The 12,355-nt window shown below is 49.0% G+C and overlaps 1 protein-coding gene across 5 annotated transcripts in view; it reads left to right on the forward strand.

The window, feature by feature from the left end:
- The window catches only part of GRAMD2A (GRAM domain containing 2A), a 47,430-nt gene extending 39,559 nt beyond the window's left edge, over positions 1 to 7,871 (forward strand). For 3 of the 5 annotated variants that reach the window (XM_059658218.1, XM_059658228.1, XM_059658258.1), the window contains 10 exons: positions 411 to 468; positions 814 to 889; positions 1,469 to 1,572; positions 2,202 to 2,300; positions 2,428 to 2,499; positions 3,020 to 3,082; positions 4,080 to 4,224; positions 4,462 to 4,561; positions 5,351 to 5,455; positions 5,721 to 7,871. In XM_059658218.1, the coding sequence (XP_059514201.1) occupies positions 411 to 468; positions 814 to 889; positions 1,469 to 1,572; positions 2,202 to 2,300; positions 2,428 to 2,499; positions 3,020 to 3,082; positions 4,080 to 4,224; positions 4,462 to 4,561; positions 5,351 to 5,455; positions 5,721 to 5,724 (826 nt within the window). In that variant the 3' untranslated portion in view covers positions 5,725 to 7,871. Of the gene's footprint in view, positions 1 to 410; positions 469 to 813; positions 890 to 1,468; positions 1,573 to 2,201; positions 2,301 to 2,427; positions 2,500 to 3,019; positions 3,083 to 4,079; positions 4,225 to 4,461; positions 4,562 to 5,350; positions 5,460 to 5,720 lie in introns of those variants that run through there. The other 2 variants (XM_059658248.1, XM_059658238.1) reach the window with 2 other exon arrangements.
- Positions 7,872 to 12,355: the final 4,484 nt, after the last annotated feature.

Raw genomic sequence — 12,355 nt, forward strand, 5'->3', positions numbered from 1 at the left:
CCTGTGCCTACTGCTCAGTGATTCTTGGGTCTGCTTCTCTGCTTACCTCTTGGCCAGAGAAATAGGAAAGGGCTTTTGACACCCAGGGGTGGATGGCTCCTAAGCATCTCTGAGAGATCTAAGCTCAGGCTGAGCAAATCTCCTCGGAGGGAGGGGGACACTGCTCACAGCTGTCTGGGAGGAGGGGCCACTGAGACACCTTTGAGCGACCCCTTTGTGCATCCAGGAGTGCCCTTCCCCAGGGTCGAGCTATTTGCTTGCTGTGCTTATCACTGCTGCGGCCTCTAGAGGACTCCTCTCCAATCTCTGCCCCAAGCTTCTGGCTTGAAGCCAGGGCAGAATTGGCACTGAGGATCCATGGGTAGGACTCAAGGGTGCCTTGTCCCTGGAATGGAATGTCTCCTTTGCAGTCTGCACTGGCCAGAAGGCTTGAAGGGTGAAGAGATAAAGAAATACAGTCGAGAAGGGGTAAGTGTGTGGAGGCTGACTACTTGCTGCCCAGCAAGAAAGGGGCCCTGGGCTGCCTGAATTCCGTGACTGCTGGCTCCTTGGCCACCACGAAACCTGAGTGGTGTCCCTCCTGGGTGGGAGTGGTGCATTCCCCTCCAGTCACAGGCTGCCTATTAGGACCCAGAATTACCAGGAGACAAGCTGTGCTTGGAACTCAGCCATCTACACCCACTGGCTATTTACCAGTGACTTTATGTTCAGTCCCCAGGGGGCCCTGTGGCAGTATTTCCTGGTGGCTGGAGCAGGGCCCCTTTTGTGTTGTGATCTCCCAGGACTTCTCAGCCCAAGCCCCTGTGTTTGCAGACACTACTAAGTAAATACAACCAGCAATACCACAAGCTGTTCAAGGACATCCCCTTGGAAGAGGTGGTTCTCAAAGGTGAGCTGTGTCCCTGGTATGCCTGGGCAGGTGCCTGTAGTGCCTGAAGCCCAGGTACTGTCCTCACAATTTAGAAATGGGAACCGGCTGCCCTTCGGATGTGGTTGGTTCTTTTTTCTTCAAAAGTGTGAGAAGACTGAACTGGTTTGGGATATAGAGTTGAATTTATGAAAGTTTTCTTGAGGAAACTAAAGGGCTTCCAAGTCTTATTTCTGTTCTTATCAGTCAGGCACTTCTTTCCTGTCAGGCACAGTCAGGGTCCTCTCTGTAGGCAGGAAAGGGCAGGGCAGGGCATTCTGCCTGAGGGAGTGAGAATCCAGGCTTGAGTGGGACCAGGGCAGAAACCTGTCTGGACCATTTGAGACATGGATAGAGAAAGAGGAAACATCTAGCAGTCTGCTGGGGTGGAGTGGGGGCAGTTAGGACTCGGGGTACTGGAGGATGGGTTATTTGGGAAGTCGCATTCTAAGGAAGACAGTTCCTGAGGCTGGACTCTAGACTCTTCAGTGTGAGGACCCAGGCCCTGGGGCTTCCCAACAGACCTTGCTCATGGTAGTCTTCTCTCCTGTGACTTCCCAGTGTGCTCCTGTGCCCTCCAGAGGGACCTCCTTCTCCAGGGTCGGCTCTATATCTCCCCCAACTGGCTCTGCTTCCATGCCAGCCTCTTTGGCAAGGATATCAAGGTAGTAATGAGTGGTAAGGGCTGCCATAGTCCAGTGAGATCCCTGCCCAGCCCAGGAAAGAGAGAGGCACCTGCCCTGCGGGCATGCCTTGAGTCACACCTGTCCTCCTGCATGCTGGTGAGGCCTCTCACTGGTTGGATGAACAGCTATGAGGCATCTTACCTGGTGTCAATGCAACCCCTTCCAAAACAGAGGCCCCAAATATAGACTCTACATCGGCCTGAGTTGGTCTGAATAGTTCACAGCCAAATTATTCTGCCTCTGAAATGCCTTCAGAATCAGAGTGGGATGTCGTACTTAGGGGGAGCCATACTTGTGGTCAGGACATAGCTCAGGGAACTCCATTATTGGAGTATGGGATTCAACAGAACAGCCATCCTTGGCCTCCAGGGTAAGAGGGCGAAAGCCTGGAGTGACATGTGCTGCCAAGGCTGGGCACGGTGTGGGTAACGGGAATGGGAATGCACATGGGAAGGGGGAGGTTCACACACTCTCCCACATGGAGCCAGGCTTCTCCATGGTGCCCGTGCTTGGCTCACTGCAAGCTGGGGCTGGGGCCCTGTTCTGGAAACAAAGGGACCATGTCCTTGGGAATGAGTCCTGAAAGAAGCATGCCTCTCCTCCTTCAGGTGGTCATTCCTGTGGTGTCTGTGCAAATGGTCAAAAAACACAAGATGGCACGGCTCCTTCCCAATGGCCTGGCCATCACCACCAACACTAGCCAGAAGGTCAGTGAGTCTCTGAGCCACACTCTCTTGTCAGTTTCCCCATCGGAACCCCAGGAGCCCACAGCCTGACTCAGCACACTCTCAAGTCTTTACTCACCCACCCCTTTGTTTTCTTTCCATGTCCCAGTATGTTTTTGTGTCACTGCTCTCCCGGGACAGTGTCTATGACATGCTGAGGAGGGTCTGCACTCACCTGCAGGTATGGAGCTCAGGCACAGGAGTCAGGCCAGGGAGGCTGCTCAGGCCTGGACTGAAGTGTTGGGACGAGGCTGTTGGGGGAGGCTAGCCCATTTCTTCAGCACAGGGAACGGGGCAGAGAGAGGCGAGTGACAGGCTCAGGCTCAGTGTATCAGAGGCAGTCCTTGGACTGTGTGTCTGTATTTGTGAACATGTCTCTTTGAGGCCAGTGACCTTTGTATGTCCCCATGTAGATGCCCTCACTTGTGCTTCTTCTGTGTATAGACAGACAGTCAGGAGCATGGGGCTGCTCCCCAGGATACCTATAGCTCTCTCTGGCCTATGGTAAGAAAGGGGGAGGGGTGGCAGCAGGGGAGAGTAGATTGCCTTGGATTTGACCCTCTGCTCCAGCATTAGATAGGGCACCCCTGCAAACTATGGGAGCTAGGCTCCCTCTGATCCAAAATGGAGGTAATGCTTCCCCATGCCTGATCTTCGCTGTTCCAGAAGGACAAGTAACTTCTGTTCCCTTTCCTCCTCAGCCTTCCAGCAAGAAGAGTTTGAGTGTAAGAGAATTTTCAGAAGAACCTGAGTGCGAGTCTCTGGTGAGAGCTGAGGCTGGGAGCAAAAGCTGCTGGCTTGAGATTGCCTGTGGTTCTGTCTTCAGGGCCTCCCAGGCAGGGCCCACAATGTAGAACTAAGGAACCAGGCTCAAGAGCCAGCAGTCATGCTGTCAGGGTTCTCCTAGACCTGCCACACTCCAACCATGCAGAGCCACCAGGTCCTGGCAGGTGTGCTGACTTTATGAGCAGAACAGATGTCTAGCCCCAGAACACTGTCCAGGTTGAATCCCACACTGTACCGGCACGGAGCCAGTGACCCGTCCTCTTCCTTTCGGCAAAGTCAGGAGGGCCTTTAAGGGGATAGAGATGTCCCTGGGGAAGAACTTCAAAGGCTATTAATGTAGAACCCAGACAGACTCATTTTAGATTTGCTGAGGTCCCAGTAGTTTCATTTGGCTGCTGGGGTTTGGGGTAAGTAGAGCTGAGTTTCTAGAGTAGGGATGGGGGTGAAAATGGCCCCAGAGTGTTTGAAGCCTTCTTCAGTAACTGTAGCAGTCAGCCAAGCACACAGCATGCACAATGCCATGCAGGGAGATAGAAGGTGATGTTCCCATTTTTGTTGATGGGGACCTTAAGTGCCCACTGCCAAGATCGGTGACATGCTTAGGCATAGAGCCCAGATTAGAAGTCATGACTTATCCCATCTAAGATAGGTTGTGCTGGGCTTTCTCAGACTCAGCTGATCTGACCATATACTGCAGTGAGCGTACATCTTGGATCTCATGTCTTGGATCTACACTAGCAGTCTTCAAAGACATTGTTCCCTGGAAGAGTAGCTGGTTACAGCAGGGAAGCAGATAGGAGAGACACGTGATTGCTATGGCAATGGTTTCCCCTTCCCGTGTACCTGCTGCCGTGCCTTTCTAGGCATCTGTGTTGGTAACATATAGAGAAAGCTTTGATAAAGTGGTGGGGGCACCTTAGGGCAAATAAGGCCCCAAGGGCCGTGGTGAGACAGCTTCTCCTGCTTTTCCTGCAGGAAGTCCTCACCCCTGAGATGAAGTGGAGAAAAATATGCCCTGCCTCCAGGTCCCTGTCCCTCCCAGACAGCATCCCTTGTATCCCTCCAGCATCCATGGACTCCCCAGACAGCTTCTTCTCCTCCAGGAAACCTCCAGGGTCTGGTAAGTTCAAGGGCCTTGTCCCACGGTAACAGCGTGCAAAGACCAGGCTTCTCCTCCTCCCACTTCTGTGAAAAGGGGTCATCACTGCCAACGGGCTTCTGAGAGCTGTTTCGTTCTCCAAATCCGTAGGGAAAGCCAAGAGCCCGGGCAGCTTCAGAGAAGCAGGAGGTTGGCATGCCCCATGCTGAGCTGGGGTCTGCTGTCCCAGGAAGATGACTAACTGCTCTCTTCTTGCAGAAAATGCTGTCTGTGAGGAGGAGACACTGGAGGAGGAGCCCAGGAGCAGCGAAGAGCTGAGGCTCTGGAATTACCAGCTCCTCAAGGTCTTCTTCGTGCTGTAGGTGATTGTTTAGGGGAGGGGGGTGTATGGGTGTTTGGAGCAGGGGTCTTGGTGTGTGAGGAGGCCACTGTCCAGAGCAAGGGGAAGATTCTGAGTCAACTGCAAGCTCCTGGTTAGCGTCTGGAGGTCACATGGCAGGCAGGCCCTACTGTGGTGAAATTATCTCCAGTTTTATTTTTACAATCTTATAATTTAGGATTAAGGCTGTGCAATGGGGAGGGGCAGGATATGAAACTGTTGAAAAAAGGGAAAGTTGCATAGGATTGGAGAAGGCTGGCAGAATTGGGGAGGACCATCAGGTGGACTAGGAAAGCCATGGCCTTCTTGCTGCCCACCATTTAGGGCAGTTTCTGGTCCCCAGACTCACCTGTAACTCCGCCTGAGGACCAGCAGATAGTGAGCATGGTGGGAGCTTCAGAACAGCCTGCCCCTGGTTCCTCTCACCTTACCTCACCAGCATCCTCTGGCTCTGCTGCCTGGGGCTACCACCTTAGGGGTAATCCTGGTCTCCCAGAGGAGGTGCAGGACCAAGGTGGCTGGTCATAGGGAAGTGGGGTCAGCTGAATAACCCAGAACTCTGGCTGGGCTTTGAGGACACCTCCATGGAGATGAGTTTCAGGACCCCCATGTGGCCTTTGGGATGAAAGATGCCCAGGCTTGAGCAGGGCAAAGGGTTCTTTAATTCTTCCAATTGTAAGAGGAGCTTAGTCCCACTCCTATTTTTGGTGAGCCTCTAAAAGTGCCCTTTTTCTAGATGAGAAAAACTCTTGCCCCCTTTTTTTCCAGGATCTGCTTCTTGGTCATGTCCTCATCCTACCTGGCATTCCGCATTTCCCGGCTGGAACAGCAGTTATGCTCCCTGAATTGGGATGGCCCAGTCCCTGGGCACAGGTGATGCCCTTTCTCTTCCCAGTGCCTCTGGGATTCAGGGCTAAGGACTGGGACCAAAACCTACAGACAGGCTGCTTGTTACCTTGGCTGAATTGGCCCTACCCTTGATAAGCTGGCTTGATGGTCCCAAGCGAGATTGGACAGAGTATGTGGGGTACACAGATTCCCACCTGACCCACTCTATGGGGGGTAGGGGGTGGTTTCAGTGACCTACTCTCTACCTTCTAAGCCCTTTCTTTGATCTACGCATCTCTCCTATGTGCAGGTAACAGCCACTTGGCCTTTGTCCCCGCTCCTCCATGAAGAATGCCTTGGGTGCTAAGGTTCCATCAACGGTCCCCTTGGTTTCTGATGCTGCTGTTGTGCTGGGACTGATGATGAAGGAAAACATTCCAGATCCCTCCTCTTCCCCCAACTCTTCTCCTTCCTCCAATGAGTGATCTGAAGTACCTGTTTACAAAGTTCCTACAATTTTTGAACTCAGACAAAAAGCCAGGTTTTTTAGAACCAGCTGAGGAATTCTGTACATGAAAATTCAACAATCACTTAGGTGGGGAAAAAATTTACTTTGTTCCTTAGAAACAGTTCTGGCACACAGACCACCCCAAGGGACAAGGCCGTGCTTTGCTACCTGGAATGCAGCTCTCTGACTGTCACGTGGCTCACTCCAGTGGTGGGACAGAGCTAGAACCCAAACCACCAGTGTGGGCTCTTCTCTCTCCCCATAATCTGAGAGTCCCTGCTTTGGGCAAAGGACTTCTCTGCAGGGACCCATCTGGCCTAGGGCAGACTATAGGGAAGTGGGGGCAAATTATGAAAGGGCTTGTAGCCAGGATTCCTTCAAGAAAGGAACATTTGTGCTCTGTGCTGAGACTGTTCTGGCCACTCATGAAGAGGCGGAGAGGACTGGAGCAGCGGACAGTGGCAGAGCTGTGAAGGAGAACAGAACATTCCATATCCTCAGTTGCCACTTCCTGGTGAGACAGGTGTAGTAGGGCCTTTGATCATAGACTGGTACCAGATCTCCCCTTGGTGTACGCAAACATTTCCAATATGCCCAGGTGGAAAGTAGGTATGACAAGGGTGGTGTCTTTGATCTGCGGTATTGCTTTTTTCTCTCTGCCTGACTGCCTGGATCTTGGATGTGGCCAGTAGCAGCCTGTTGGGAGGCTTGGCTGGGTAGCTGGGCATGGTGGTGTTGGGCCACCATAGGGCAGAAATCACTCGTATTACCTGTAGCCACTCCATGGGGTCTGTTATCCATCAATGAAGTGAAGATGTCCAAAGTGTGCCTGGTACAGTACAGGGACCAAGCCAAGGGGGTCTGCCTGATACCTCTAGGGACAGTAGAGGTAGAGGATGCAAAGGGTAAACACAGCAGTGGCTTTGCTGTAGAGATTCCTCCTTCCCTGTCAAGGTCGTCTTTCGTATAAAAAGCTTCGCTGTGCCCCAGAACTCTGGCCTGCTCTCCCCAGAAGTCCCTTCTGCTAAGATAGTGATTTTGAAGGTTCTGTAAGGGCCTTGGTGAGGAGGTCAGCAGCATTGGGGAAAGTCACTGGTGATGGGGTGAGTGGTGTTTTCCCCTTTTCAGGCACCTGAGAGGGTAACCGGGGAGAAGTCCAAGTGGAGATTATTTATTACAGAACCATCTGTCCTGTTTATGACAAACCCACACGAGGACTGGAGGGACTGATGGTAGGTGACAACTTCCAAAGCTCAAACTGAAGGTCTCTTCATCTTCTCCGCATGCCAAGTTGTAGGATTAAATTTAGAGCCTGGCCTTGTGGGTTGCTTGTACCAAATCTGCGTATCTCAGGTGAAACTCACTGTTCTGTTTTCCCCACACGCCACACTGAATGAGGACCCAGCCTTTTTTTTTTTTGGAACCAGGCCCCTTCATCACTCCTTTTCATCCTATTTTCAGGAAAATAATCCTATTTGCCCTAGAGCCTCACCTCCTTGGTCTTTGCTGAAGGGTGAGGAGGATAGATCCATTCTCTGAACCTTGCTAAGTTGAACCAGAGGCCATGAGAGATGCCAAGTCATGGCTGGCTGGGCCAAGATGCTGATCAATGGCCTCCAGCCGTGCCTCAGGCTCAGAAAGGGCAAGAGGCATGCTGCAGGGTAGGTGGCTCTGCAGGCCCTCGCAGGGCCTAGGGCTTTCAGTGGTTTGGGTGTGCCTGTCCCTCTGGAGGGTCCTCTCTCTGTTTCTCCCTTTTGTATTCCAGCCTGGTTCTCTTGGGCCACTATACCTTCTGTTGTGCTCATTTATAAACTATGTGTATTTATATAGACCTGCTTGCATTGGGTGATGCTCCTCTAATTCCCTGAGAGTTTGGTTCAACTATCCGTGGGTTGTTCCACTATGGCATTAGCCTTTGAAAATATTTTTAAATAAAATAATTCTGATTTTTTTTTAGTGTCCTGTGATATGGAGAGTTCATTTTTATCTTTTGACTACTAACTAAAGATACTCTTACTGACATATCTGGCACCAAGGAGACTGATAAAGCCCAAGTCATTCCCAGAATCCCAAGTATTCTGCGAATCTCACAGGACTTTGCGATTGTGAAGCTAACTCTACCTCAGGCACACGGTGAAGGGTGAGGACGGCCACAGCAAACTGCCACAGTCTGTTTCTGGTGGGGAGACACAGAGAATGCTTCCCCATTTCTTCTGGGAAACGAAAGCAATGTCCATGATTTTAATAGTACTATGCTTCCGACTCAAGAATTAAAGTCTAGAACTCAGCACCAGAAAATTCCTATGACATCAAACCTAGATTAGTAGGGATTCATTCATTCAGTAAATATGGGGCCCAGACTGTGCACCAGGTACTATGCTGGGCCCTGGTTATAGCATTGACCACATTAGGCAGTATTTCTGCATCTTCCTGGCAATTGCATTCCATGTAAATGTAAGTTCCAAGTAAATACGTAAACAAATGAGGTAATTGCAGATTGTGATTAAATTCCAAGAAGGAAAGAAACAGTGATATGAGATTAAATAGGGAAATGGCTTTAGATGATGGTCAAGAAAGATTCTCTGGCCCTAGCTGGTTTGGCTCAGTGGATAGACTGTCGGCCTGCGGACCAAAGGGTCCCGGATTCGATTCTAGTCAGGGGCATGCACCTTGGTTGTGGGCTCCTCCTCAGGCCTGAAGCCAGGTCAGGGCTTGTGCAGGAGGCAACCAATTGATGTGTTTCTCTCACATTGATGTTTCTCTCTGTCTTTCTCTCTCTCTTCCACTCTCCCTAAATATCAATGGAAAAAATATTCTCTGGTGAGGATTAAAAAAAAGAAAGATTCTCTGAAGGGACATTTCAGCTAGTTCTTAAAGGAGGAGTGGCCAGTCATTGGAGGAACTATAAAAAGAGCATTCCTAGCAAATAGATTAGCAGCTGCAAAAGGTGGGAAAGAATACATATGTCTGTGAGAAACAGATCTTTTTCATGCTTCTAGGATACTAATCAAGTGGGACAGTGACATGAAAAGAGGTTGAAGAGGTCAATTCAACAACAACAAGCAACCCTATTTTAAATAGGTAAAGGCCTTGGTCCGTTAGCTCAGTTGGGTAGAGCATTGTCTTCATACACCAAGGTTGCAGGTTCAATCCCCAGTCAGTGCACATACAAGAATCAACCAATGGCCCTGGTCAGTGTGGCTCAGTTGGGCATCATCCTGTGTACAAGAAAGTTTCTGGTTCTATTCCCCATCAGGGCACATGCTTGGTTTTCAGGCCCAATCCCCAATAGAGGGCATGCAGGAAATAGCCAATCGATGTGTGTCTCTCTCTCCCTCTCTCTCCTCCTCTCCCTTCCTCTCTCTTTAAAAATCAATAAATTCATTTAAAAAAAAAATCAACCAATGGCCCTGGGTGGGTAGGTCAGTTGGTTAGAGCATCATCCGGATACACCAAGGTTGTAGGTTCGATCCCTGGTCAGGGCACATACAAGAATCAAACAATGAATGCATAAATAAGTTGAACAACAAATCATTGTTTCTTTCTTCCCGCCTTTCTCTCTCTCTCTCTCTCTCTCTCTCTCTCTCTCTCTCTCTCTCTCTCTCAAAATTAATTTAAAAAATGGGTAAAGCATTTGAATATACATTTTTTCCAAAGAAGACACACAAATGGCAAACAAGCACATGAAAATATGCTCATAATCACTAGTCATTAGGCAAATGCAAATGGAAGCCATGATCAGGTACTTCACACCCATTAGGATGGCTGTTGTCAAAGAAACAGAAAACAACCAAAGTTGGTGAGGATGTGGAGAGATTCGAACCCTTATATTCTGTTTGAAGGAATGTAAAATGGTGTAGCCACTGTGGAAACAGTATGGCAGTTCTTCAAAACATTAAAAATAGAACTGTATGATCCAGTAATGCCACTTCTGGGTATATACCCAAAAGAACTGAACAGTTTCAAAGAGCCATATGTTCATAGCAGCATTATCCACAATAGTCAAAAGATAGAAGCAACCCAAGTGTCTATCAACAGATGAATAGATAAACAGAATGTGGTATATCAATACAATATTATTCAGCCTTAAAATGGAAGGACATTCTGACACGTGCTACTACATGGATGAACATTGAGGACATTATGCTATGTGAAATAAGCTAGACACAAAGACAAATACCATGTGATTCTACTTATATGAGGTTCCTAGGGTGGTCAAATCCATATAAACAGAAGAATGGTGGTTGCCAGGGGCTGCAGGAAGGGGCATAGAGAATTATTGTTTAAAGGGTATAGAGTATCAGTTTTGCAAGATGAAAAGAGATCTGGAGACAGATGATAGTGATTGTTGCACAATAACGTGAATGCACTTCAAACTATTAAACTATACAGTTGAAATGGTTAACACAGTAAATTTTTTAAAAATGTTTTATTGATTTTTTACAGAGAGGAAGGGAGAGGGATAGAGAGTTAGAAACATCCATCAGCTGCCTCCTGCACACTCCCCACTGGGGATGTGCCCACAACCAAGGTACACGCCCTTGACCGGAATCGAACCCGGGACCCTTGAGTCCACAGGCCGATGCTCTACCCACTGAGCCAAACCGGTTAGGGCAAGGCAGTAAATTTTATATGTATTTTATAATTTAAAATATTTTTTTAAAAAAAGAGGTTGGAGAGGTAGGCAGGAGAAGGGAGTTTGGGTTTTATATGATCCCAGCTCAGATCTGAAAGTTTAGAGCTAGTAGATTCAGTGGTTGCTGAAACCAGTGCTTCTCTTTGCTAGAAGAAATAGACCTGTGGATGCAATGTGCAGAAAAATATGGCTGATAATCAACATGTGATGGTGTCCCCCTTTCTCTATTCCTAGAGACTAGTCCATAGTAGCAGAATCACAGAGAGGGCATATAATTTCACATTGATATTTTTAAGTTGAAGTGAGCTAACTTTATAAGGGAGAAACAACTGCCTTGAATTTGGATAAACAAGAAATTCGCATATATATATATATATATATATGAATTTATATATATATATATATATATATATATGAATTTATATATATTTGTATATAAATAATGCAGGAGCTTCAGTTTTGCAACATGGGCTTTAGCCAGATATGAGGAATGGTAATGGAAGGGGCAGGAGTTCTAGTGAAAAGGGCATTCAGGAATGAGGAGAGCTGGGGAAAACTGCATCTTGCAGGAGAAGTCGTGGGAGCAAGACATTGCTCCCACCCTCACTGTCTCCACCCAGATGCCCAGCCATCCCAGCCCTGGCCCCCCTACCTGCTGGTCATGGCATTAGGACACTTATCAAGCTGGGTGAGGTCGTAAATCTGTGCTGCTCGGCTCTCCTAGCTGCTGGGCCACAGAATCAGGGGATGATACTAAGGCAAAGAAAGGCAAGACTGAGGCCAGGTCTTTAGGCTGGTCTACGTGTGAGGGGAAGAAATGCAACTAGGCCACTAGGTGGCAGCAAAGTCCAACAGGAACTGGAGCCCAGGTGGTGAGAAACAAATTTCTTTGTTTCTCAAAGAAATGCCCCTTCTGTCCCCTTTTGGGGTGAAAATGAGCCCAGGCCTGGTCCAATTCCACTGCACTGCCTATCCAACAGGCTCACGTGGCCGTTTCTTCCCTGAACCCTTTAGTCTTTTCTCCTCTTTCTCTTCTTTCGCAGCCAGGAGGAAGGCCCAAGGCGATTCTGAAAGGAAAGCATTCCTGAGGACCCTCCAGGCCTTCTGCAGGTCAGGCCTGTAGGAAGGCAGACTGGCCTGGGTGAAAAAACAATGTGAATGTTTGTGTTTGGGGATACAGAGTCCACAGGGGTGAGAGCTCAGCTTCTCTTCCATCAAGGGCACAGAAATCTTGGGCTTTCACCCTGACCTGCCCTCGTTGTCAGTAGCCTCTCCTTTTACTCAGGACATAGAATTACAGAAACCCGGCTCCTGCAAAGTGTGATTTCAGGAGGTAACAACACTCTTTCCCTCTTCCTTCAGTTAAAGATAAGGGACTGAATCCCAGGGCAGAGAGGATTCCAATTTAGGAGTTACATCTGATTTGTCCACTGACAGTGAGAGGAAGGGAAGCAGTTAATTAAGCCTCTGAAATGATAATCCAGAGAAACCTGAATCCATCCCTCTGTGTGCCTGACCTCCACAGAGCCAAAGAGCACCTAGCACCCAGCAGGCCCTTCTTGCTGGGCCGCCTTCACATTGGCAGGGCTCTTTGCCTTCCTGGAATGTGTTCCTTCTTGTTTGCCACTCAGTGCCTGGCCCAAAGCCAAACCTGGGCTGCTCAGAATACCATGCCCCACTCACTTCTCTCACAGGATCTGAAACAAGGCTCTCTCTTCCACTTGGGGAAAGGTCAGGCCCTCACGGCAGCCTCATCCCACTGGTACTGACTTCTCACATCAGACTCTCCTCCAGTGGCTGG

This window comes from Myotis daubentonii, chromosome 1, assembly GCF_963259705.1.
Source record: "Myotis daubentonii chromosome 1, mMyoDau2.1, whole genome shotgun sequence".
Lineage (NCBI taxonomy): Eukaryota > Metazoa > Chordata > Mammalia > Chiroptera > Vespertilionidae > Myotis > Myotis daubentonii.